The sequence below is a fragment of the Pelobates fuscus genome, chromosome 4 (genome assembly GCF_036172605.1).
Source record: "Pelobates fuscus isolate aPelFus1 chromosome 4, aPelFus1.pri, whole genome shotgun sequence".
NCBI classification, from domain to species: domain Eukaryota; kingdom Metazoa; phylum Chordata; class Amphibia; order Anura; family Pelobatidae; genus Pelobates; species Pelobates fuscus.
In genome coordinates, this window is record NC_086320.1 from 289207388 (window position 1) to 289234978 (window position 27591).

At 40.1% G+C, this 27591-nt stretch overlaps 1 protein-coding gene across 4 annotated transcripts in view; it reads left to right on the forward strand.

Annotated features, from left to right (window-relative positions):
* RARB (retinoic acid receptor beta) overlaps nt 1-27591 on the forward strand; it is an 895445-nt gene that overhangs the window by 684713 nt on the left and 183141 nt on the right. For all 4 annotated transcript variants that reach the window (XM_063452189.1, XM_063452190.1, XM_063452192.1 and 1 more), the window contains one exon: nt 3215-3363. In XM_063452189.1, coding sequence (XP_063308259.1) covers nt 3215-3363 — 149 coding nt within the window. The remainder of the gene's footprint in view (nt 1-3214; nt 3364-27591) is intronic.

The following is a 27591-nucleotide window of genomic DNA, read 5'->3' on the forward strand; positions in this document are numbered from 1 at the left end:
TTCTAATCTTTAGGAGCACTTGGGTTAAGCAGAACAACTAAAAATAAATGAATAAAAACAAAATATGTAAATCAGTACATGGTGTAAAGTAGTGTTTTTTTCAACTCTCGTCTAGTCTTTAAAATTGAGACCCCATGCCATTTTATTGGGTCATCAGTGGATAGGACGGGCATATATTATTAGTCAGGCTCTGGGCAACTGCTCACAATATGTTGTTCGCTATAGCATTATTGTTTGTCCCAGTGCATTGTAGACCATTATACCGTCTGAAAAGTCTAATAAAGGTTTTTGCTGCATAATTTATATACTTCCCATAGTTAGTTTGCATAAATAAAATGCTTGTTTTTTCATTCTAAATAACTTACCCAATCACAGAAAATCAGAAATACAGGTAGTTATGCAGACTTACAAGAGTATATTCTTACAGATACTTACAGATATAATGAGCTAAAAGGCATACATATACAAAGCAAAATGTATATATTGTGTATGTAAACATATACACTGAAACACACACATACAGAAGGAGAGCCAGATGCTTGGGCACGTAGAAATGCAGAGACAGCTTAGGGCACTAACATGGTAATTCCAGCTGTATATAAGTATTTATCCATCACTGACAGATGTATTCCCTTCTTTATGCAGAATCCCCCCCTTAAAGTGGGAGCATTCTCAAAAATCTGACCACCTTTGTGGGTTTTAGAATCACAAATTGGAAAAATTGCATAATTAAATTGAGTTATGAGTTTGGTTTTCATTTTATCACTTCAATCCAAATATGAACATTGGGAAAAAAAAACACCTTTTTTTTGTACTATTGGTGGTATCAAGTTTGTGGTTTATCTAATAATCATCTGTTGATCTGTTAGATAATACTGCATGTGCAAACATTTTGTGGGATGTCCATGACAATTAGTTATCTAAGGCAGTAAGTATGTGTGTCTTTGAAAACCAATCATATTCTGTAAAACTGTAGTGTACACATTTTACATTTTATGTCAATCCATTGATTGTTGATCAACCAGTTCCCTGAACTTTGTATGTCTACTTTTAGTCAAGTTTCTGTAAGTATGCTTCAGTTTTTTTCAAAAACAAAGAAAACACAATATGTAAAACAGAGCTCTTGAGTACTATGGAACAGTTTACAGACAAAAGACCCATTCTAGAACATTATGATATTGGGAGTTCCTGGATTGTATAGGTCGAACCCCATCTTTGTGACATTGGCTGTCAAATAAGATGTAGGACTGTTACCTGCGCATAGATGATGCTGAAAAATTGTGTCCTTGCAGTTTCATATTGATCATAAAATGGCACTTTTGTAGTGTAGCATATACATAAACAGAGAAGGAGAGATGGATATTGTGTGCGTGTGTATATGTATACATACATATCATTTTGAAATATATCAATACTATCATCACTACCCTAGGCAAAAAAAAATGTTGCCGCCCCATTTGTTCCACCCACTCATGCAGACTGACATAAACTGACCCAAGCAGACTGACGCACATGCACTGACCTATGCAGACTGACGCACACACACTGACCAACGCAGACTGATGCACTGTCAGGGTTTCTTTGCTGATTTAAACAGCAACCCTTTTCTGTTTCAGTGATTGAGTTTCAGTTGCAATTACTATGAGCTCCTTCTGCTTGTTGCCACGGTTACTCACCTGTGAGTAGTAATCAACCCTGCTGCTAATCAGTTCTGCCTATTGAAGCAGCTAAGCCCAGAACCTCCTTGCCCTTGCGTGGTTTCCTGTTTCCCAGAAGTCTCCTTGTTCCTGTGTTTCCTGTTTGCTCCTGGTTCCTGACTCCGGCCTTGTTCCTGACTCCGCTGCTCTCCGTGCTCCTGATCCTGGCTTGTCTGACTACCCGCTCTGGTGACTGACCCCTGCTTGATTCCTGGACTTTGCTTTTGTTTATTATTTGTTATTTATTAATAAAGGTGTGTTTGCATCTACTTCTGTCTCTGTCTGGTTCCTGGTTCCTGACATGCACACTCACTGACACTCTCAGACTTACGCACACACTGAACCATGCAGACTGACGCACGCACTGAAGAATGCAGATTGACACACACACACACACTGTCTCATGCAGAAACACATACTGGCCCGTGTTGGTGACACATTGACCCACTTACCTTTCTTCATATTTCACTGCTTTTCATGTGTTAATGCAAGCTTCCCTGCACCTGGCTGCCTTCATTCTGTCTTGCTCCTGCCCACTTGTCCCCACTTACAGGGCAGGGGGCGGGAGCGAGAAATTTAAGCGCCTTCGGGAGTCCTTGTGGGTGGCCTGACTGAGCAGGCTGAAGTGGATGTCGCCGGACCTGTGTTACACCAGGCACTAGTCAGCAGCCATGTAAGTGCTACCTGGCACCTGGTAATATGGCCGGAGGCGCTATTTGCATAACGATTCAAATATAGAGGGGTGGCCAAACAAGCAGAGCAATAAAGCTCCTGCCGGTGTCCCCCTTTAATCAGCGCCCTAGGCGGCCACCTAGTTGGCCTATGGGAAGCACCGGCCCTGCCTATCATTGATGTTCAGATTGGGTGTATTTCACACTTGATAATGTGGAAATATAGTTGTTGCAGTTGTGGTCTGTGTACAGAAACTACAAACATTAAGCACCATAACTACTACCAACTGCAGTGTGTTATGACATTTAGATTGCCCCAATAGGTTTGATAAAGTTGTGGCAGGGCAAAACATCACCTGTCAGTTTTGAGCCTCATATAAACAATCTCCATTTCTTTAAGGATCATGCTAGATTTTGTGTTTCTTTGGATAAAATTCCTGGCTTTTTGTTGGAGAAAGGGTATATGCATTCCTAAATGATAACTAGTGTCTTTGTTACATTTTGTTTGTGCCCCTAATAAATAGGGCATTACTCAGTCTGCCTACTTGTAATCTTAGTAGTAGGTTTTAAACAAGTAGAAAGAGTTCTTGCAGAAATAACCAACCAATCGTAAAGAAACGGTGAGCGTCTATGGAAATCATTATAAGTGGAAGGCCATAATATGGCATGGGACATTGCTCTGCCCATTACTGCATGAAATAAGTTGACATTAAGTTGCAACCAGTCAAAGAGAAACATGTGTTTGTTGACATTCAAGATCACATACTTGCTTTTATGTACACTCTAGTGTGGAAAAAAAAAAAAACCACTTAACTAAAACAGTTTTTTTTTTCACTTTTTTTGTAGCCATCGAAACACAGAGCACCAGTTCAGAAGAGCTGGTTCCCAGTCCGCCATCCCCTCCCCCACCTCCGCGAGTTTACAAGCCCTGTTTTGTGTGTCAGGACAAGTCATCGGGATATCACTATGGTGTCAGTGCATGTGAGGGGTGCAAGGTAAGTCCATATCATGTGTTTGAATATTGATTTAATGCAATAGATTGCTAATAGACCCAGCAATTTTCTCTACTGTTTAATGACCTTTATTCTGGAGGTCCCTAGCTCAGCATCTAGCTTTCAGGAAAGAAAGCTGCATATTATCTTTTGAAAATATATTTTTATAATAATAATAATAATAATATTGTGATGGTATTCCAGCATGGTCAAAATTTAGTAGGCAGAAATCTCCACAAGGCATATGCTAATTAGTATCTGATTACAAACAGTTGGATGAGTCATCGGTGTACTGAGCATGTACGGAAGTGGAAAGCACATTCCTTTGTCTAGATCAGGGATAGGCAACCTTCGGCACTCCAGCTGTTGTGGACTACATCCCCCACAATGCTCTTACACCTATAATGCTGGTAAAGCATCATGGGAGGTGTAGTCCAAAACATCTGAAGTGCCGAAGGTTGCCTATGCCTGGTCTAGATGAACCATGTAGTCTGCCCATATAAGGTGATCCTGAATATCCTGTTTGCTGATTGGTCTGAGGAATATAGGAGGGGTTATACTGTATGGGAGGGGATATGCTGCTAACAAAAAGCTTCTGCAATCTGTGCTCTGGCTCTCAGATATTTTTGGAACAGGAGTTCATCTGAGACCCGATCGGTATGTATAAAAGACCTGTTACTTCCTGAATAGACTTGTGTCCAACTCTCTGTGTTTGGCTTCTGCAATTGATTACGGTAACAATATTGTATGTTGAGATTTTCTTTAAAAAAATCCTTAGTGGTTTTCAAGGGACACTTAAAGCATCTTAAACAATACAGCTTATTGTAGTGCTTATGATGCAAGTATACTCTGAATGCAGCCCCTTCAGTTTTTGTCAAACTGTTTTCAAATGGTGTAGTGGTTATTGTGCTTGGATGTCCTTTTAATATAAAACGTGTTTAAAATTCAATGTGTTTTGTGGATTTGTATACAGGTTTGTGTGATACTGATGAGCTTAATTTGATAAGAGCAGTGAAAGAGGTGTGCGCTTTTAATTGCCCTTGTATTACACTAAAAGATGGAGAGAAGGCAGAGAAATAAAGCATACTCATTTGCATAAATTGCCATTCTGAGTGCCTTAGGAAATCAGAAGTTATGCGGGTCATAACTGTAAGCCTTTTAACGTTATTCTAAAATATCTGACGAAAGGTAAAGTGGCTCAATGGCCAGTCTACTGTAAATTAGAAATGTATGTCTTTGTAATGTATTAATATAACAATTATGTGTCAATATAATTCCTTATAGTAAAATGAAGAGCATCCTTTAAGGTTGCATTGTGAGAGCTCCATAGTCTTTCTTCCAGCCACTCGGCTTCCTGTATAACAAGGACTGCAAACACGGGGCTGAGAGCAGTCTGATACTCGTCCAAATAAAGACAGCTTTGTTCAGAATGAAGAGTGACTGGTGGTTTTTAAAATACGGCGGCCTGTTAGAGCCCTGTTCCTTGTTCTAGGCTTTGAAACACTGGCATTTGATGGTTGGCAGGGCATTGGCCTTGTCATGCAAAGTTTAATTGTACAAGATTTCACTAGCAGCCAAAAAGCAAGCTGGCTAGGCATATGAGCTTATTATATGTGTGTGTGTTATATATGTTTACTATATTTATAATTACTATAATCATGCTTTAAAAATTTGGTTTTTATTTATTTATTTATATTTTATTGGTTTTGTACACCAGGTATACAATACTTCATTCAACTGGGATTGATATAAACAAGATTAATAATTTCCTTGTCATGGGTTATTGGTAATCGGGCGTAAACAAGAAAAGACAATTAGTGCACTATGAAACTGGAGTAAACATAGTATGAGGTGTTGCTGATGGTATGGATCCAGCAATTTGGAATTAGAACTCTGTGGTTTTTCTACTAGTATATGAAATTAACACTCGGAGATGGTATTATGTGTATGGCTCTAATGGGAGTAACAGTCTCGTAGGTGTTTCCGGCCTATTGGAGATCTTGCGGATCCTTCTCACCTGTAGTCCCTTGTATGATTGAGAGTTGCCCTCTCCCGGGCCAGCAGCCTCCCTTGGCGTCGGCTCTTTAACTTCTGCATCTCTTTTATGATTAGCTGTCAGCCCGAGGATTCGGAGAAATTGCTGAGAATCAGCACCCGATGAGAGTGTTAGGGAATCATTCTGGGAGGTACTACCAATGAGCCTCCTGGTCCCCAGCGGTATTTGATAGATTGGTCGCGCAGAATTTTTGTCACTGGAGCCAGCCTTCTCTTTTCGGCGAGAAACAGGAATGGTAAGTCGCTGTAAAGTGAGATAGAGTGCCCTTTAAAGGTCACTGTGCCCATCTCTCTGGAACAGGAAATATGTTTTTTTTTGTGTATAAGTCTATATTCCCAGCAGTATTTAGATAAAAATAAATATGTGTACATACATTGTTGATGACTGACTGTATGTTTTGAAAAAATTGATGCAAAAGAGCCTTTTGTTAATTTATTGTATAGCAAAAAACTATTTTAAAACGTTGAGCTTGAATAGTTAGTTATCAAGTGTATTAAAATAATATACAGTTACAGGGCCTCTGAAAGCAATATAGAGTACCCAGAGATAGTCTTGAACTAACAGTTGCCAATTATCAGTATCCATTTTGTCCAGAATGGACAACACTGATTGGCTGTGAGTGCTGGGGGGAAACAATTTACTGCAGTTCTGAATTTAGTGTGTGAATTTAAGCCCCATGTTCCCTCTTTTGCATATAGCGATATTTCATCTAACTGCAAGGGCTATGTTAATGCAGTTCTACAGAACAGTGTCAAGTAATATGTTACAGTGTAAGAATTTTGTGCTATCACTTGGGAAGTTGAAGTGAATTAAAAAATATCTTTACAAATAATAGCCAACTTGGAAACATATCTGTATGTGTGAAGGTTTCCATCATGGCTTGCTATTTTGTCCTAAAAGATGCAATGTGTAGCCCAATGTTTACCAAAATCAGCCCTGACGTATTTTATTTTTTATTTTTTTTTAATAAAGTTCCCTAATTACATTGAAGATGGGGTAGTTTTCTTTGGTAATTCCCAGGCAACCTTGATTTCATATAAATCAATTTATTGCCTTTTTGGTAGAGAACAGATTACTACCATGATTCTTTTACCAAGGTATAGCTGCTGACTAAAAAATGTCAAAAGTTCATTCACCACTGGAATAGCACAACAAGCAATTGTAATATAGAACATATTGTATCCTTAGATGATTCATTTACTACAAATTCCTCCTGACAGGGCTGGAATGAAACCCACAAATTTGACATATGATGTTGAAAATTGTACTTCAATACCCCACATGATATTAACATAGTAGCAGTTTGTTTCTTTTCATTTAATACTCATATAACTTATTTCATGTTCTTGGGTCGAAAACCACTAAGTCAGAACCATAGAAACTGCAGATTTGGTTTAGTTCCCTTATTGGTCTGTGTTTATTTAGTAAAGCAACCAAATATTTTGTGTTTTCCAAATATTTCACAAGGAAGAATACAATCGTTAGAATGCAGTACAACATAAACACACACAGTACACACAACAAAAGTCAGAAGTCAATTAAAGGGATTCTATACTGCCAGGAAAACAAAGCCGTTTTCCTGGCACTATCCTGCGTTGCTAAAGGGGTTAAAACACCTTCAGTCACTTACCTGAATCCAGCACCAATGTCCCTCGGCGCTGGATCAGGCTCCACCCATGACGTCGGCAGGTGAGACCTAATGCATGGCAATGGCCCCCGCTCACATTAGGATTTCTCCATAGGAAAGCATTAATCAAAAATAGGCACTTTTCCTTGTCACAAGGATAGGTGCAACCTGGATTTATTAAAAGTATCATAAACTGTGTGGGACGTAGCAAAGACTCATATCTAAATCGGACTGGAGAGGATCTCCATCAGAATAAATCAAATACCGAAATAATTTTTTTTTTACATTCTTTATTTTATTCGTGCATAGATTAGACAAGCAGGGCAGCACTGCCACAACAGCTGGTGCATGCATATCATTAAGTATAGTATAACAATAGTGTGACATGAGGGACAGTGCACATTTTATAATATTGAAGAAAAACATGGTTACATGAAAAGCCTATATGTCTCAGCTTCTAGTAGTACAATAATTGGCTAATCCTGCAACCCTCGAAGTCAACATGCTTAGGGAACCTATCTAGACCTTGCTGATTAAGTGTGTCATCGCATTAACATCTAGACATATAAGTGATTATGCTGTAGCAAGATTTAACAGAATATGAGACCACTTGTAACAAGTATTAAAAAAAAAGAAAAAGAAAGGTACCGTATATACTCGAGTATAAGACGACCCGAATATAAGCCGAGGCCCCTAATTTTACCCAAAAAAACTGGGAAAACTTATTGACTCGAGTATAAGACTAAGGTGGAAAATGCAGCAGCTACTGGTAAATTTCTAAATAAAATTAGATCCTAAAAAAGTTATATTAACTGAATATTTATTTACAGTGTGTGTATATAATGAATGCAGTGTGTGTGTGTATGAATGCAGTGTGTATATGAATGCTGTGTGTGTATGCAGTGTGTGTATGAATGCAGTGTGTATATAATGAATGGAGTGCAGTGCGTGTATATGAGTGCAGTGCGTGTATATGAGTGCAGTGTGTGTATAATGAATGCAGTGCAGTGTGTGTATGAGTGCAGTGTGTATGCAGTGTGTATGAGTGCAGTGTGTGAGTGCAGTGTGTATATAATGAATGCAGTGTGTGTATATGAGTGCAGTGTGTGTGTATGAGTGCAGTGTGTGTGTATGAGTGCAGTGTGTATGCAGTGTGTATATAATGAGTGCAGTGTGTGTATATGAGTGCAGTGTGTATATAATGAATGCAGTGCAGTGTGTGTATGAGTGCAGTGTGTATGCAGTGTGTATGCAGTGTGTGTATGAATGCAGTGTGTGTATATGAGTGCAGTGTGTGAGTGCAGTGTGTATATAATGAATTGAGTGCAGTGTGTGTATGAGTGCAGTGTGAATGCAGTGTGTGTATGTGTGTATGTATGCAGTGTGTATGAATGCAGTGCAGTGTGTGTGAGTGCAGTGTGTGTGTGTGTGTGTGTGTGTGTGTGAGTGCAGAGCATTGGTGGGGGTGGGCATTTTATTAATTATTATTGTAATATATATATATTTTTTAATGTTATTATTTATTTATTTTTTTTTATTATTATTTTTTTTTTCGTCCCCCCTCCCTGCTTGTTAGCTGGCCAGGGAGGGGGGCTCTCACTCCCTGGTGGTCCAGTGGATGGGCTGTAGGAGGGGGGCTGTCAGGAAGCTGTAACTTACCTTCACCGCAGCTCCTGTCAGCTCCCTTCTCTCTCCTCCGTCCGTACAGCTCCCAGGTCAGCTTCCTCTGCAACTCTCGCGGCCGCGCGGAGCGTTGCCACGGTAACCCGTGGCAACGCTCTGACCCCGCGGCTCTCGCGAGATTTGCAGAGGGAGCTGACCTGGGAGCTGTACGGACGGAGGAGAGAGAAGGGAGCTGACAGGAGCTGCGGTGAAGGTAAGTTACAGCTTCCTGACAGCCCCCGGTCCTTGTCTGTATTATGGCAATGAAAATTGCCATAATACAGACAACTGACTCGAGTATAAGACGAGTGAGTGTTTTTCAGCACAAAAAATGTGCTGAAAAACTTGTCTTATACTCGAGTATATACGGTAATATGATCAATTGAAAGGAATTGCTGCAGTACTGGAAGCTAGTTTCATAGGTAAACTTAGAGTCTGCCTATATGTCTGAAGCCTGCGCCAGCTTATGAGAAGTAGTTAAAGTTGGCTGGGTAGTAAGCCATAACAGTGGCAGAGGTTGCTCCAGGCTAAATAAAAGAGAGTACATTAACTACTTGGGCTAGATACTAAATTAGACATCAGGGTAAACTAGTGTGATATAGTGACGGCGGGGGAAAGTGCCCACACAATTTAATTTAAGACATGTCAGCTGTGGGTCAGGGTAATGGGCTCTTCAGCCTATGCCCAGTGTGGGAATGTCTCGATTGCTGACACGGTTGGCCCCTTCGATGCAGTCCCTGGGTTTGACTCCAGTTCTAGCAGTCGTCAGCAAGGGTTTCTCCTGTGCAGCGTCTCGGTTTGCAGCTTGAACCCTGAGGTGTAGGTTTGTGCCGCGCTGGTCTGAGGTTCTTGGGTCTTGGTGCCCTCGTGGGGTCGTCCCTGTGGCTGCGGGTGCCCGGAGCGGGCCCTTGCTTGATTTCTGCAGTGTCCTTCGTGGGGTTGTTCTGTACGGGTGAGGTACACGCTTTCCTTTCTGACGCCATTTCTTTTTTTTTGTGCGTTTCGCTGGCTCAGCTCCCCGCCGTTGAGGATCAGGGGGTGACTGTCAAGGTGGATGGTTTGAGCTGGGTGGACGAGTGTCGTTTAGTAACAGTACTTGTTCGAGTTTCAACCACAAGTCCATGAAGATGCGTTCCAGGTTGGACTCAGAGACGGGCCTGGCCCCATGATTGCCTGGGGAACTCGTGGTCTCCGCCATTGTGGGTGGGCCCTTCGTCTCTCCGGTCGTTCTCTCCGGCATAAGCACTGTGTCGGGGGGGACCCCCTGGGGTGGACCGGGATCACCCCCACCGGTCCAAGGGGGGGTTGCGGGGTGCCCGTTCGTAGCTTTTAGTCTCCGGATGGCTCCCGGTTGGGAGGTCGGCCGCCTCTCCCGCCCGGCACATACCAGGCCGCATTACCTCGCGGGTATGTTCTGCTGCCCATCGTCCACTCACGGGCCGCTTTACCGGTTCTTGGGGTCTCGTGTGGTGAGTTAAAGAGTGCCTTTTTAGCCATTTTTCCAATTTTCATAGGGAGCTCTAGTCAGGCACGTCTTCCCTCCATGGCAGTCAGGCCCCGCCCCCAAATACCGAAATAATTTTAATTACTGTGAGACTAGCCTTAAAAGGCTACTCCTAAACCTAACCACATCAGGATCTCGTCACGGTTTATCTGTGCATTCAAAATGCCATCAATAAAATTCACCTGTGTTCGTAGTCCATAATATACGCCTGCCCATACCATAACCCCACCGCCACCGTGGGTCACTCGATCCACAACGTTGACATCAGCAAACTGCTCAGCCACACAACGTCATACACACTGTCTGCCATCTGCCCTGAAAACCGCAATTTGTCCGTGAAGAGAACACCTCTCCAAAGTGCCAGACGCCATAGAATGTGAGCATTTGCCCACTCAAGTCAGATACGACGAAGAACTGCAGTGAGGTCGAGACCCCAATGAGGACGACGATCATGCAGATGAGCTTCCCTGGGATGGTTTCTGACAGTTTGTGCAGAATTTCTTTGGTTTTGCAAACCGATTGCTGCAGCAGCTGTCCTGGTGGCTGGTCTCAGACGATCTTGGAGGTGAAGATGCTGGATGTGAAGGTCCAAGGCTGGTGTGGTTACACGTGGTTTGCGGTTGTGATGCCGGTTGGATGTACTTCCAAATTCTGTGAAACGCCTTTGGAGACGGCTTATGGTAGAGAAATAAACATTCAATTCACGGGCAACAGCTTTGGTGGACATTCCTGCAGTCAGCAGGCCAATGGCACACTCCCTCAAAACTTGCGACATCTGTAGCATTGAGCTGTGTGATAAAATTGCACATTTTAGAGTGGCCTTTTATTGTGGCCAGCCTAAGGCACACCTGTGCAATAATCATGCTGTTTAATCAGCATCTTGATATGCCACATCTGTGAGGTAGATGGATTACCTCGGCAAAAGAGAAGTGCTCACTAACACAGATTTAGACAGATTTGTGAATATTTTAGAGAACTAGGCCTTTTGTGTACATAGAAAAAGTCTTAGATCTTTGAGATCGGCTCATGAAAAATGGGGGCAAAAGTGTTGCGTTTTAATTTTTGTTAAGTGTATATTGCTAAAAATGTCTAGTATTCGCTCAACAGTGAAAGGGCTATACAGATCTCTATAAATTAAGTGTTACGTTACGTTCCACACAGCTTAGCATACTTTTAATAATTCCAGGTTGCACCTGTCCTTGTGACAAGGAAAAGTGCCTATTTTTTAAAATTTTATAATTAGGGTGAGGCCCTGAGAAAACCCTGGAGTGTCTAACTGGTGTACAGGTTCAGGGTAATTTGTTTATCCTGGTCCCTGCATTAGTGTGTGTTTGTTTTTTTATTAATCAATGCTTTCCTATGGGGATGCCGTTGACGCTCAGAGTCCTCATGCATGTCCAGCTTCATTTAGGCGACCAAAAGTCATCAAAACACCCGGAAGTCCCTCTAGTGGCTGTCTAGTAGACAGCCACTAGAGGAGGAGTTAACTGTAGCAGGTAATTATTGCCGTTTCTAAGAAACTGCAATAATTACCACTGTAGGATTAAGGGACATGGGACATTGCACCCAGACCGTTTTAATGAGCTGAAGTGGTCTGGTTGCCTACAGTGTCCCTTTAAGGAAATGTAGAAAAAGATACATAGAAATGTATTGCTAGACTTTATAAAGGCAGAGTTAAAGGAATGCTTCCCAAAATGTGTCATTTTCTAAGTTCTAGACAAGTGGCCCAGAATTTATAGATGATATTAGTTCAAATATAATATCATTAAAGGGACAATCTGAGCTCCATAGCCAAGTGTCTTTGTTGTGGTTATGGTTTTAGTAGGCTGTGAGTGTCACTTTCAGTTCTGGATCAAAACAAGTGGTTTCACCAAAATCAGGGTTCCTGACGCTGTGACTGCCCAGCTACACTTGCAGGGTTGCTAAAGCAGATGCTCCACTTAGTAATATCAGGACCACCTGTCATACCATCCCAGTATTAATGCAATTGATATTATTAATACAGATGTGAAGTGCAAATAGAGGTCATGCTGCGGATGCCCCAAGTAAAAATTTCTTAAACTGAGGGGGATCTTGCACCATAAACTCAACATTGTCATGTAGTAGTTATGATGTCTAGCATGCCCCATTTAACATCAAAGCCAATTTTAAGAAAAAAATGTAATTTTACACCGTCCAATGTAAATGGGACTTCCAATGAACTGGGAAAGGCCTTGCCGCTCTAGTATATAAATATCTGCTCTATGAAAATTATAATAAAAGTGACATTACTATCCAAAACCTCCTCAAATGTATACCTTCCTTTACTATGTAAGTTTGGAATCCAGACCCGATTCCTTTTGGTTTGAGCCCCAGTCCCCCAGTTTCAGAGGCCCCTTTAGAGGTCACCGCAGGAATGTATAAATTTGAGGAGGTTTTGGATAGTAATTTCACTTTTATTGCAATATTCATAGAGCAGATATATGATATGCATTGTAAGTATATACATCAAAGCACTATCATTTTAATTGTTTAATTTTGACACTGCATTTTTTGAGTTGTGTTATCATATTAATTTTGCATTATATATTCACGGTGCTCTTACAACAGATTATTAAAATACACTTTTGCTTATTTAGCACTCACACTATGTAGTTGCATGTGTTGGGAGCAGGAGAAATGGGCAAGTGAAAAGATCTGAGTGACTTTGACAAGGGTCAAATAGTGATGCCTAGATGACTGAGTCAGAGCATCTCCAAAATAGCCAGTCTTGTGGGGTGTTCCTGGTATAGTATAGTGGTTAGTATCTATAAAAAATTGTGTAAAGAAGGACAACCGTGTGAACCAGCATCAGGGTCATGGGCGCACAAGGCTCATTGATGCACGTGCGGAGCAAAGACTAGCCCATCTGATATGATCATGCACAAAAGCTACTGGAACTCCAGTTGCTGAAAAACTTAATGCTGGCCATAATAGAAAGTCAAAACACACCTCCTGCGTAGCTGCAAAAAAGAGTGCCCATCAAGAGTGCCCATGATGAGCCCTGTCCATTGCCGAAAGCACCTTCAATGGGGATGTGAGAATTAGAAATGGATCATGGAGCAGCAGTGGAAGAAGGTTGCCTGATATGATGAATCACATTTTACTTTAGATCAGGTGGATGGCCAGATGTGTATACATAATTTACCAGGTGAAGAGATGGCAGCATGATGCACTATTGGAAGAAGGCTTTTGATGGGAACATCATGTTGATGTTACTTTGACATGTACCACCGACCTAGAGATTGCTGCAGACCACGTCCACCTTTTCAAGGCAATGGTGTTCCCTAATGGCAGCGGCTTCTTTCAGCAGGATACTGCACCCTGACACACTGCAAATATGGTTCAGGAATAGTTTGAGGAACATGACAAAGATTTTAGGGTGTTGCCTTATCCTCCAAATTCCCCAGATCTTAACCTAATTGAGATTCTGTGGGATGCGCTGGAAGAAGAAATCTGATCCATGGATGCCCCACTTATCAACTTGTAGGACTTAAAGGATCTGCTACTAATGTCTTGGTGCCAGATACCACAGGATACATTCAGGAGGTCATGTGGAGTCCATGCAATCGATGCATCAGAGTTATCTTGGCAGCAAGAGGGGGACCTACATGATATTAGGCAGATGTTTTTAATGTTGTGGCTGATCAATGTACTTCTCATATTATTTATAAGCTTAATTAGTTCCTCAAAAAATCAAAATGGAAAATCAGTTACATTGTTTCCATTTATGTCTGTGTGTATATATGTAACAATTAAGTTCCATTGTTAATTGCGAGATAGCTCTGTTGCTTAGTGCACTATCTATATAATTTCAGTTCAAACCTCAATGTTGCAGGGTTGAGTAGCCAATTATCCTTCTGAGGTAGATAATATGAGTAACTTTGAGTTGGATAGTACTAATAATCATATGTCTTACTTAGGTTAAAAATATTGATGTATTAACTACTTTGATAAAGCATAATTTAATACTATTTGTTTTCCTTTATGAGTTGGGTGCCTTATGTGAAGATTTTATATATATATATATATATATTTTTTCAATCAGTGCTAGATACACAATAATCACTTATTTTTCATTTATTAATTAGAGTTCTGACCACAACCTTTATAATATTAGTTTCATTAGTCAAAAGAGAAATCCCAGTGTGCTGTTCATCAGCGGCAGATATTGGAGAAGTCAATACACACGGAATCAAGCACACCAGGTTTCTAAAGTCATTTAATATAGATGAGGTTTTATTAAATTTTCTTACTTCTCTTACAACACAACATAGTGCAACCTGTGTCCTTATAAGAACATCTCTGCCATGATAGGATTGCTCTGTTCAAATTGTCTTTAATGCACACATCAAGCACCTGATGTTAAATTCATCCATGTAGTTTCCGATCCTAAGCAAGAATGAAGCAAAAGACTCTCTGGCCTATAAATCGAGAAAGCAAAACTGTTAACACAATATAGTAGTAGTAGTATTTTAATTAAAAGGTTTCTGAAGTAAATCTTTATGTTCACTGCCAGCATTTTGTATGGCAAAAATAAATCCACATGATAAAATATAAGCCAGATACATACTGACTCGCAATGGAAGACTCAGAAAAACTTATTTATGGATTATTTGTCAGTGGCTAAATCTGCCCCCAAACACCAGGCACTCCTGATGTTAAACTGTGCTTCTTTCTTGGTATGCACTGTCCAAGCACATTTATTGCAATAAAGGGACACTATAGTCACCAGAACAACTACAGATTATTGTATTTGTTCTGGCTGTAATGTAAACACAACATTGTCTCTGAAAAGACATTGTTTACTGCAAAAAGCCTGAAGGGAATGATAATACTCACCAAAACAAAAAAGCAATAAGGTGTAGTTGTTCTGGTGACTACAGTATCCCTTTAAGTGAGATGACACCAGCCTCTAAAATAAATAAATAGTCTGATTACACACATCCCAGCACATAATTAAACCAAAAGATGCAGTAAACTGGAAGGTCCACTAAATGGCTACATCAATTTGTAGCATAAATGTTGCTAAATAGATAGTATTGACCAAACTGACACAGCAGGGGCTAAACACAAAGCATTTTAAGGGTGTTTCCTATCAGCAGGGCTGCCATCAGAAATGTTGGGGCCCCTTACATAGCTCAAGGCTTTGACCCCTGGTGCTCCCCCCTGACTCCACCCACAGGACCCTTCCCTGAGTACACCCACAAGCATAAGTAAAGTTGCATATATTGGCAGAACACTGATAGGCGCATTTTCGTGCTCATCTGGTTCAAAGGGTTATCCTGAATAGTTTGCATGGAGGATATTTGGTCTTAACCAAATTGCCACATTAACCAAAGACGAAATGTTTCAACCAAACTAAATTTTTATGCCATACACAAGTCTATTATGAATTTATTGCATGAACACAATCAATCATGCTAGCCCAATTACTTGTTCCCACATCACCGTGTTAAGGATTATAGAAAGCCTTTATTGGCATTATCCAAAAGACCTTGGTCATGAACCCAGACAATGTGTCACGAATAAAGCTAACAACCCTTGCTCAGTCTATATGTCCATTTTGGCAAAGTGATGACAACTTTCATAGCATTTTTAAACGTAAGTAAAAAAAACAAAAAAAAAAACAAACAAACAAAACTTTAACAATGCAATACAAATATTAATATTGACTAGTATTAACTTGTTCATTTGAAAGTGTATTTAAATAACACAGGCAGTCTGACAGGTTATAAATTATTTGTAAATTTTCTACTTACTTGCCAAATTCACAGAGTTTAGCTATTGTACCTTAAGTGGGCCAGGTAAATATATATATGTTTAAATACCTGCAAGTTAGGAGAAAGGAGAGCAGAAAGAGCTTGGAACCCATCACTCTGTGTGTGCTTAGCTGTTAGGCGCAATGGGAAATACTACACATTATGTTGACTCATTAAACATGTTATCTCACTGGTGTTAGCACAAGCATCAAAGAGGATTTGTATGGCTTTGTAATACACTGAGGATTCAATAGAAAGCCAGCAGATCTAACCTGCATTATACAAACAAATGGGTTCCTATTGTGGACAAATCTAATGCTGCATGTCTATGTGTTTAAGCCACCTGGGGATGGCCTTAACGACGGGTGACGGACCTCGTCCGTCACGCGGTAAAATTAACGCCGCGATCGCGCAGTGCCGGCGATCGCGGGGTTAACGCTGTTGCTGGGTCCCTCTGAGTCAGGGGCAGACCAGCAACAGCAAATCGCGATGTCCCAGCACATGTGATCGCTGTAACAGCCAGTCACAGCGGTCACAATACTGCTGGGATATCTGATCCGCCTCCCTCCACCTCGTGTGGGTTTGTGAAGTGGAGAGAGACGGATCGTTGCAACATTGTGTTCCAGAAGAATAGTGAATATCTTTAAAAAGTTCCTAATCCCTTTTCCCCTTCCTTAAAAAAAAAATTAACCCTTTCCCTGCTGCTTGATCACTGCTAGCAGTGATCAATATACAGGTCACAGTACTTTACTGTGATCTATTTTTTTTTTTACACTTAAGGGTTAAATTTTATTTTTTTTGTAACCCTAAGGGGTTAAATTTTATTGTTTTATTTTATTAATTTGTGATTTAGTTAGTTGGTGGGTGGAATTTAGTGGTAATTTGGGGAATTTAGTTAGGGGTTTAAAAAAAAAAAAAAAAAAAAAGTTTAGTTATTTAGTTAAAGTTTTCTTAGCTGTGTTAACTGTATTAAACATGTTCAGAAAGTATAGCGCAGAGGAGGCTTATGCCCTGTTAGCCGCCGACTCAGAGGCGACCGACACTGCCTCAGAGAGTGACGCAGGGAGTGACGCAGGGGACAGGGACTATGTGCCAGATAGTGCAGTAACATCAGAGGAAATCGCTGATTCCCCTAATGTTCAATATGGCGCAGATGACTGGGTACCCCCTAATCATTTTTCGCCAGACATCCCAGTGTTCACTGCCAATCCTGGCATACAGGCTGACCTGTCTGGCTATAATGCGCTGGATTGTATGGAGCTGTTTTTGGGGGATGATTTTTTTGGGGAGGTAGTTACCCAGACGAATCTGTATGCGGAGCAATATCTTGCACGCAACCAAGACTCCCGAATCGCCAGGACAGAGAGATGGTACCCAACCAGTGTGCCAGAAATTAAACAATTCTGGGCACTGACCATGTTAATGGGGGTAGTTAAAAAGCCCACAATTAGAATGTACTGGACTAAAAATCCTATTTTTAATACCCCCATTTTTTCCCAGACTATGCATAGGGAGAGATATGAGGACATACTGCGTTTTATGCATTTTAATGACAATATGAAGTGCCCCCCAAAAGGTCATCCGCAGTATGACATTCTTTATAAAATACGCCCTCTAATTACCCACTTAAATGAAAAATTTGCCACTATTTACACCCCCAAAAAACAAATTTCAATTGATGAGTCCCTCATGAAATATAAGGGAAGACTGGGATTTAGACAATACATCCCATCCAAAAGATCCCGGTATGGGATAAAATTCTATAAATTATGTGAAAGTGGCAGTGGCTATGTATACACCTTCCGTGTATATGAAGGAAGGGATAGCCACCTTGATCCCCCAGGTTGCCCAGATACAGTAGGGACAAGTGGGAAAATTGTCTGGGATTTAATAATGCCATTACTCAACAAAGGTTATCACTTATACATCGATAACTTTTATAACAGCATCCCACTCTTACAAATGCTGTACTGTTTTGAGACCGTGGCCTGTGGCACTATCAGGAAGAGTCGCACAGGTTTCCCAAAGGCTCTAGCAGAAAAAAAATTAAAAAAGGGGGAAACAGCAGCTCTCTGCCAGAATGAACTGCTGGCACTCAAGTACCGCGATAAAAAGGAGGTTTTCATCCTAACTACGATCCATGGGGAAAACACTCGCAGGGTCGCAGTTCGTGGCAGAGAGGAACATAAACGTGTGCCAGTCTGCATTCAGCAATATAATCGGCACATGGGGGGAGTTGATCTATCCGATCAACTAATGCAGCCGTATCTAATCATGCGCAAAACCAGGGCATGGTACAAAAAAGTGGGCATATATATAATGCAGACGGCAGTCCACAATGCCTTTATTATTTTTAAAAAGGCAAATGCTGAGCTGAAATGCACATTCCTTTCATTTAAATTTCAGCTCATTTCTGGGTTACTTGAGTGCCGAAGAGGGGGACCATCAGTGGAGCCTAGCAGAAGAATGGAGGCAGGTCACTTCTGCTTTAAGATTCCACCAACCCCTAAAAAACAAAACCCCCAGAAAAGGTGCAGGGTGTGTTACAAGAGGGGCGTAAGAGTTGAGACAAGCTATTACTGCCCTGATTGCCCCTCTCAGCCTGGCCTATGTATTGGCCATTGTTTTAAAGTTTTCCACACCCAGGCCGAATAGTCAACTGTCTGGTTACCAAATCTTGGCTTTGTCTCCCGTTTATCCTGTCTTCTCTGATCCTTGACCTCGGCTTGTCCTATCGTTGTTCCGTTTCTCTTTACCCCTTTGACTTCGGCTTGTACCTTGACTATTCTCTGCTTGTATAGCCCGGCCATTCTAAGGACCGGTATTACAAGTTTCTCTCTCTGTGTTCTCTCTCTTTGTGGTCTGTCTGTGTTTTGGAATCCGTGACAGCGTTGCCCGTGACACATTGTTGCACTAAGAGGACATAGCTGAGCAACATATTAGGTGTTATACTGCCATAGCACACATAAGGATTGCAAAATATACAGTAACATCTCCAAGTGTGTGTCAAAAAGGCAGAAAAAAATGCTAATTGCAACTAGACTTGGTACAAACTAACAAAGAAATGATTCTACGCTAAGGTTTAAAATATGCCTTTTGAAATGCCCTGGGGTGTCTACTTTAAGAAATGGTAGGCCTTTGTGGGGTAGTTTGAACTTAAAACCTGCTAAGATGCTTGGAAATTGCACATGGGCAGAGCGTCAAAATTCAAAGTTCGGTAAAAACTGATATGGCTTGGTCTCCAATGTGCCCCTTCAACATCCACATATCCCCAAAAAGGGTACACATGGGGGTATTGCTGCACTAAGAGGACATAGCTGAGCAACATATTAGGTGTTCTACTGCCATAGCACACATAAGGATTACAAAATATACAGTAACATCTCCAAGTGTGTGTCAAAAAGGCAGAAAAAATGCTAATTGTAACTAGACTTGGTACAAACTAACAAAGAAATGATTCTACGCTAAGGTTTAAAATATGCCTTTTGAAATGCCCTGGGGTGTCTACTTTAAGAAATGGTAGGCCTTTGTGGGGTAGTTTGAACTTAAAACCTGCTAAGATGCTTGGAAATTGCACATGGGCAGAGCGTCAAAATTCAAAGTTCGGTAAAAACTGATATGGCTTGGTCTCCAATGTGCCCCTTCAACATCCACATAACCATGAAAAAGGTACACATGTGGGTATTGTTGCACTAAGATGACATAGCTGAGCAACATATTAGGTGTTATACTGCCACAGCACACATAAGGATAGCAAAATATACAATAACATCTCCAAGTGTGTGTCAAAAAGGCAGACAAAAATGCTAATTGCAACAAGACTTGGTTCAAACTAACAAAAAAATGATCCTACACTAAGGTTTAGAATATACCTTTTGAAATACCCTGGGGTGTCTACTTTAAGAAATTGTAGGCCTTTGTGGTGTAGTTTAAATTTAAAACCTGCTAAGATGCTTGGAAATTGCACATAGGCCCAGCGTCAAAATTCAAAGTTCGGTAAAAACTGATATGGCTTGGTCTCCTATATGGCACTGTAGCTTCACAAAATAGTGCCAAAGACATACAATGGGGGTGTCATTTTACTCAGAAGACTTAGCTGAACATAATTTGGGGGGTATGAACTTAGTGGCACATGTGAAATATACAAAATGCCCAGTAAAAATGCAATCCATATGTAAAAAACGCACAAAATAATTTTATACCACATACTTTGGCATCTATTGGTTAAAAAATGGGGGCATGTTAAGGCACAATATGCACCTTATGAGATACCCTGGAGTGTCTACTTTTACAAATGGTAGGCCTTTGTGGGTTTTTTTTGAACAGTCAAACTGTTATAATACCCCAAATGGACACATAGGCTCATTAAATCCGTCTCTCAAAATTCTACTGTGACTACTGAAATGGATAGGTCTCCTATATGGCACTGTAGCTTCACGAAATAGTGCCAAAGACATACAATGGGGGTGTCATTTTACTCAGAAGACTTAGCTGAGCATAATTTGGGGGGTTTGAACTTAGTGGCACATGTGAAATATACACAATGCCTAGCAAAAATGCAATCCATATGTAAAAAACGCACAAAATTATTTTTTACCACATACTTTGGCATATATTGGTGAAATAATGGGGGCATGTTAAGGCACAATATGCACCTTATGAGATACCCTGGAGTGTCTACTTTTACAAATGGTAGGCCTTTGTGGGTTTTTTTTGAACAGTCAAACTGTTATAATACCCCAAATGGACACATAGGCTCATTAAATCCGTCTCTCAAAATTCTACTGTGAATACTGAAATGGATAGGTCTCCTATATGGCACTGTAGCTTCACGAAATAGTGCCAAAGACATACAATGGGGGTGTCATTTTACTCAGAAGACTTAGCTGAGCATAATTTGGGGGGTTTGAACTTAGTGGCACATGTGAAATATACACAATGCCTAGCAAAAATGCAATCCATATGTAAAAAACGCACAAAATTATTTTTTACCACATACTTTGGCATATATTGGTGAAATAATGGGGGCATGTTAAGGCACAATATGCACCTTATGAGATACCCTGGAGTGTCTACTTTTACAAATGGTAGGCCTTTGTGGGTTTTTTTTGAACAGTCAAACTGTTATAATACCCCAAATGGACACATAGGCTCATTAAATCCGTCTCTCAAAATTCTACTGTGAATACTGAAATGGATAGGTCTCCTATATGGCACTGTAGCTTCACGAAATAGTGCAAAAGACATACAATGGGGGTGTCATTTTACTCAGAAGACTTAGCTGAGCATAATTTGGGGGGTTTGAACTTAGTGGCACATGTGAAATATACACAATGCCTAGCAAAAATGCAATCCATATGTAAAAAACGCACAAAATTATTTTTTACCACATACTTTGGCATATATTGGTGAAATAATGGGGGCATGTTAAGGCACAATATGCACCTTATGAGATACCCTGGAGTGTCTACTTTTACAAATGGTAGGCCTTTGTGGGTTTTTTTTGAACAGTCAAACTGTTATAATACCCCAAATGGACACATAGGCTCATTAAATCCGTCTCTCAAAATTCTACTGTGAATACTGAAATGGATAGGTCTCCTATATGGCACTGTAACTTCACGAAATAGTGCCAACGACATACAATGGGGGTACCGTTGTACTCAGCAGAAGTAACTGAACACATAATAAAACTTTGTACAGGAATAGCACACACCAACTTTACAAAATACATTTGAGAAGTTCTTTGTTATAAGTTTGTGTGCGAAAACCCCCAAAAAACACAATTTTACTCCAATATTTAGCAGAGGTTGGCGGTAAAATGGCTACGTAGAAAGTGTCAAAACAACCTTAGGTAAATAGCCTATGGTGTCTACTTTATATAAATATATACTTTTGTGTGGCAATTTTGTTTTATTTTATGGCTATTAGGCTTACAAGACAAACATACCAAATTCTAAAATCGCTCCACATTAAAATTTTATTTTACTCCTTGTGCTTTGTGACCTGTAACTACCAAAAAAAACTTAAAATCCCAGACACATTATATATTCTGTAAATCAGAACAAATAAATGAATTTATTTTTAATTACTTTCCTTAACCTGCACTAATTATGCACACATTATTATTGCAAAAACTGTAATTTTTTTTTTTTTCATTTTTTTTGCATTTTTCTGTATTTTTTTTATAATAAGTAAGCATTTATATATATATATATATGTTATATCAAATTAAAGCCCTTTCTGTCCTTTAAAAAACAGTATATAATATGTGCCGGTGCAATAAATGAGAGAGATGCAAATTGCAGTTGAACGCAAACAGCAAGAAAATGCAAAAATTGCTTGTGTCATTAAGCGTAAGTCAAGCTTCTGAAGCTCTGTCCTTAAGGGGTTAAAGCTGCCTACTGTCCTTTTTAACCTCTCTCGCTCAAGTTCTGTTTGGCCATCTTGTGTTAAAGGAACATTGTCTAAAGAAGTTACTATGGCTTTAAATAAAAGTCAGAAGGACTTGCTTTATTCAGCTCCCATCACATATGGTTTCGTGTATCATTCTTTATTTTCCTTAGAGTGGATAATATAACCACACAATTAAATGTGAAAGCTAATATGCCAGTGGAGAATGTTCACAGAACACACACTGATACAATAGATTTTAAATAATTTATTAGCACACAACACAAGTTTAATTTTTTTTTTTTTTTTACTTTCAATCTGTAAATGAGAAAGTCTTGCGCACCCATGGAAGAAATAGAACTTTTTTTTTTTATCCGGTAAGACAGTATGATAAGACAATGATTGAGTCTACCGTTTTTTTATACTAGATGTGATATATAAGATTAAAACTTAGCTATCTGTGTTTGTAGCCTGATTTTCTATTTAAGTCATTGGAAAATTGATAGAGATTAAGAGCAAATCCGGCATGCTTACGAAATGTAACTCCTCCGTGAAAAAAAAAAAAGCATATTAGACAATTAAATCATGATTGAACGAACATGACACCTGTCATGAAAGAGTTAACTTTAACAAGTTTTGGGGGAAAAAAATTATGAAACCGAGATAGCAGGAAAGAGACATGAAGAGAAGTTAGCAGCAACATTTTAGATACATTCGAATTAAAGGAGTGCCTTTTGATGCCAGGATGGCACATCCCTCGGTAGGCCCACACTCTTCCTGGGCTCCCCACCATTTTGAGCATCACCTGTGACCCCACCCTCCCCGATCGCTTACCTCCCAATGTTGGCAGGTATGTAAAACAGGGTTTTTTAGTTGAACTTAGCAAATATCTGCACGACCTGGGATTTGAAGATGTTAGGAATTACAGTTCCTAAAATGCTCAGTTAGCCCTAAAGGCTGGCTGAATGTGATGGTAACTGCACTTCAGAAATGCTCTATACTTTTTGCTTGCGCACACACACTCATATTGCACACTTATAGACACCAATACCAATTAAAAAAAAAAAAAAGTCATTTGAGATATGAAGTTATATGTCATTGATGGCTTTATCTATAATCATTAAATAATGACAATCAATAATGATGGGCAGGCAGACATTGGTGGGGTGAGGGGTGCCACTCTTAAGGTACAGGGTATTCCTGCACGCGGTATATCCATTCTGAACCTGTCACTGCAAAGGGATCTATTACCAGACAATACAGGCATTTAGCATGCCACCTGTACTAGTCTCCCATGGGAGTTTAAATAACAGGCTATCATATTGTTTTAAAAAATACTAATTGATTACATGTACACTTTGATATATTTGTAAGACCAAAATGTCTCAGAAAAAAAGAAGAAATGTTATTACTTTTTCCATACAAATTATGAGAGATATAGTATGTATGTGTTACTCCCCACTCTCTTTGTTGTGCTTCCCTCAATCTTCTATATTTTATTTTATTTTATTCGGTTATTGTTAAATTCTGTTTTATTTCTTCAGATTCCACTGATGTTTTTGTGCCTATTATGCCAAGCTCTAAATATCATCTTCCATATACATGTTTGAGCTATAGACTGGCAGCATGTGCACTAGTGAAAAATCTTAATGAGAGATGGCATCTGGTACATGCATATTGCATTATCCTTATTGTTATTTTTCTCTCTGTGTAAAATGTAGCACTTTATAATATGAGATTGGCTTTGTATATTTAGAGAGAAAAAAAGAAAGACAAAGAAAGATAGATACAGAAATATAAACCATTCTCTGCAAGAACTCACTTTTTTCTATATATTCAGGCTGGTGTGAATGATAGTTTTATTATGTCTACCTCCTTAGCAACTAAGTAAAGCAATATCGGTATCTCCTGCTAAAACTCACCTCTTTATTATCTAGTGTTCTATTAAAATACACAGTAATATGCGGTGTGGATTAATTAACTTCTTATAGTGTCACTGGTCCACTTTACTCTGCATTTTGTAATGTATAGTGAACTTGTGAAATATGTAAATTGGCATTGGAAATTGTTCAATATTTTATAAAGAATTAGAATTTCATACTGCGTACACATATACAAGCAAACACACACCTCACTATTATATATTATTACCTTGTGGTTTCTGCCCTGAGTCCTAGTAATTCCAGTGAATGGAGTTATACAGTTTTGAGAGGAATGTGCCAATTCCAGTCTCCATTCCGTCCCAAATAAAAGAATTCCTGCACTCAAGTACAGATCAGAGTGGAGAAATTATATTTTCCTGGCTAATCATGGCAGCATATACACATGGGTTAGCTCCTCCCCTACAGCCGATAGGACAGGAAAACCACCAAGGTTTTAAAAGAAGGCTCCATCCCTAAGGTCCTCAGTTTTTTTCCTGTCCTACAGCCCTTAGGTCGTGAGCAATTTGCTCCCTTTACTTACGGACATGTATGTTTTTTTTATTTTATCTTCATTACTTTATTTGCCTGTTTTTACTGTAGTACATTATGCAGTTGTGCTTTTATGCTGTGATGCATTTAAGCTTTGATATCTTTAAACTAGTGCATTATACAGCTGTACCTTATTTTTAAGATTGTGGTACATTATGCGGTTGTGCTTTTGCTAGGAAGCATTTAAGCTGTGTTGCATTTAAGCTGTGTGGCATTTAAAACTGTTTCATTTAAATTAGCATTTAATACTTTTGCATGTAATACCGCAAGTCATATGAAACTGCAGTACATTTGGAAAACTGCAGTGCATTTGAAGACTGATATATTTTAAAACTGTGATACATTTTAAAAACTGTGTTACCTTTTATATCTTGAGGCCTTTAGACTGTGGTGCCTTTAAACTTTGACTTTTTGCACGTGGTTGCCTTTTCAACTCCCTTGCAGGCACTTTTGTTATCTATTTTGCTTCCCCTCGGTCCCAGTGATTTATTCCCGGTACCCTGTGTGTTTAGGGGCCATGTAGGCTTCAGACAGAGTCCTCTCCCTGGTCTATAAACAGCAAACACACTCGGAATAGGCCCACATGTGTGCAGTTTGTGCCTTATTGGGCCTAATACAGATGCCTTGCATTGTGGGAATACAAGTTGTGGCAGCCATCTTGGATAAGGGCAATTGCCAGAAAGTGCCTAAAATAAAGGGAAAATTACAGTAAACATACCACACTTATTTGGTAAGTATTTGCAGGGTCTCCAGACATGGATAAGTGCTGTCTTCAGCCTGTTTTAAAGCTGTTTCGCTGGTTTCTCATAGAATTTAACAGTGCACATTTTTCTTAATACTTTACCACAGGTAATATTTAGTTATTATTATTTGTCAGGTGTCTGATTCTTCACCAGGATCTGGTTATGAGGAGAAAACAGTGGAAGGAATCGGTTATGCACTGACTTCCTACAGAAGGTTGTCGTTTCAGCATGACCTATCACTGTGCAGCCACATGACATGCAGGCAGGGCTTACAAAGTAAGTTCCAGAGGCCTTAGGGGTAAGAAAAGAGGCCAGGCTTTACCCTGTGGAGTAAGTTATTTCCAACCCCAGAACTACACCACCTAAGTTGCACACTTATGGATCATAGGTGGACGCAGACCTGTCCCAAATTTTACGCCTACCATTGCTGGAGGCCAGCCAGCTGTGACTTCCGCTGCTGTTTCTACAAACATGAAATATGTGATTAAAGATCTAAAGGCTACTATGGAGAGAGATATTAAAAGCCAAGATTGAAGAGGCAGTCTGAAGTCTTCAGGTTACAACTGACTTCTTCACAGAAACTTCCCTAGATGTAACTAGGATATTCTCTGGATCAAATGGCTTTGTCTATAGCAGCTAAGAAAGCATTATGGTTCTATTTCTGGGATGATGACTCATCCTCCAAGTCTGCCCTCTACACCATTCTATTTGAAGGGGTGGTGCTGTTTGGGGAAACTTTGGATAATTCCATTGAAAAGGCGAATGAGGGCTGCAAGATATTGGTACCTTAGGATGGAAGTTCCAAGGATCCCAGCTCCTCATATTCTGACCGGAGAACCTCCAGTGACCAGTATTTCTGAGATACATGGAGCTACTGGCCCTGCAGGGAATACTCCAGAGGTGACTCGTGGCAGTTGGTAAACCTGCCTTTCAAGGTTCTGATGGAGCTATAATGCAGTTGTTTTGCTCTTCAGCAATAAACATATCTCCTCCAGGACTAGGAGCCTCATTTTTCTGATCACACATACCTGGGCTCGTCATACTCTGGAGGCTTGAGTGGTATCCATAGTCCAGATTGATATAGACTGGAGTTTTTTCTTAACGGGCACAGGAGTCTCCATACCAACAGGAGTATTAAGACCAATGAATCAGAAGGTAAAGCACTGAAGGAAGAAGCCTTCTGGACGAAGAGGTGATTTATTTTTTTTAGGTCCCAGAACAAGAGCAGTTCCAGGGACAAGTTTCACCTCTCTTCTGGTGCTAAGAGGAAAAGCACCTGAAAGCCTACCCTGGACAATAAGAGGGGCCAACAAGAGGCTGAATGTCAGTCTTCGGGATGGAGTCAATCAGATCCATATCTCAAGCAATCTAGAAGGATCATTTCCTTACCTCTATATATCTCAAGGATGCTTACTTTCAGTCCAATCTGCAGAGATCTTCGGCATTAGCTCAGAAGAGAACCTACCATTTGGCCTCAATGTGGCCCCAATAATCTTTATATGTGCTTATAGTGTTATTGAGAGTCCAGAACTCCACCTGGTTCCATTATCTGGAGGATCTACTTCTGATAGCCTTAGACCCTCAGAAGGCAGGCACACAGAGGTATATAGTTCTTTCATAACTCCTAAAGTTTGGCTGCTTGATGAATATCAAGAAAAGCAGTTTCAGACCAGCTCAGTGGTTGACATTCCCGAGTGGAAAATTCTATGCTCTGCTTTTCCCTATCTCGGGAACAGTTCCACAGATTGTAAAGGTTTTCTCTCCCAGTTTCTTCATTTCTGCTTGGTAACAGCAAGAAAATAGATGCAACTACTAGGAATCCTGGCTTCCACCAGCAGACTTGTCAGATGGGCCCAATGGCATCTCTGGATTCCTTACAGATCCTTCCTATCTTGATCTAACACGAGAAAGATTATTGGAGTCAGCCACTTACTATGTCCCCATCAGTGGAGTTACACCTTACCCTGGCAACTGAAAGAGGGATTAGATCTGAGT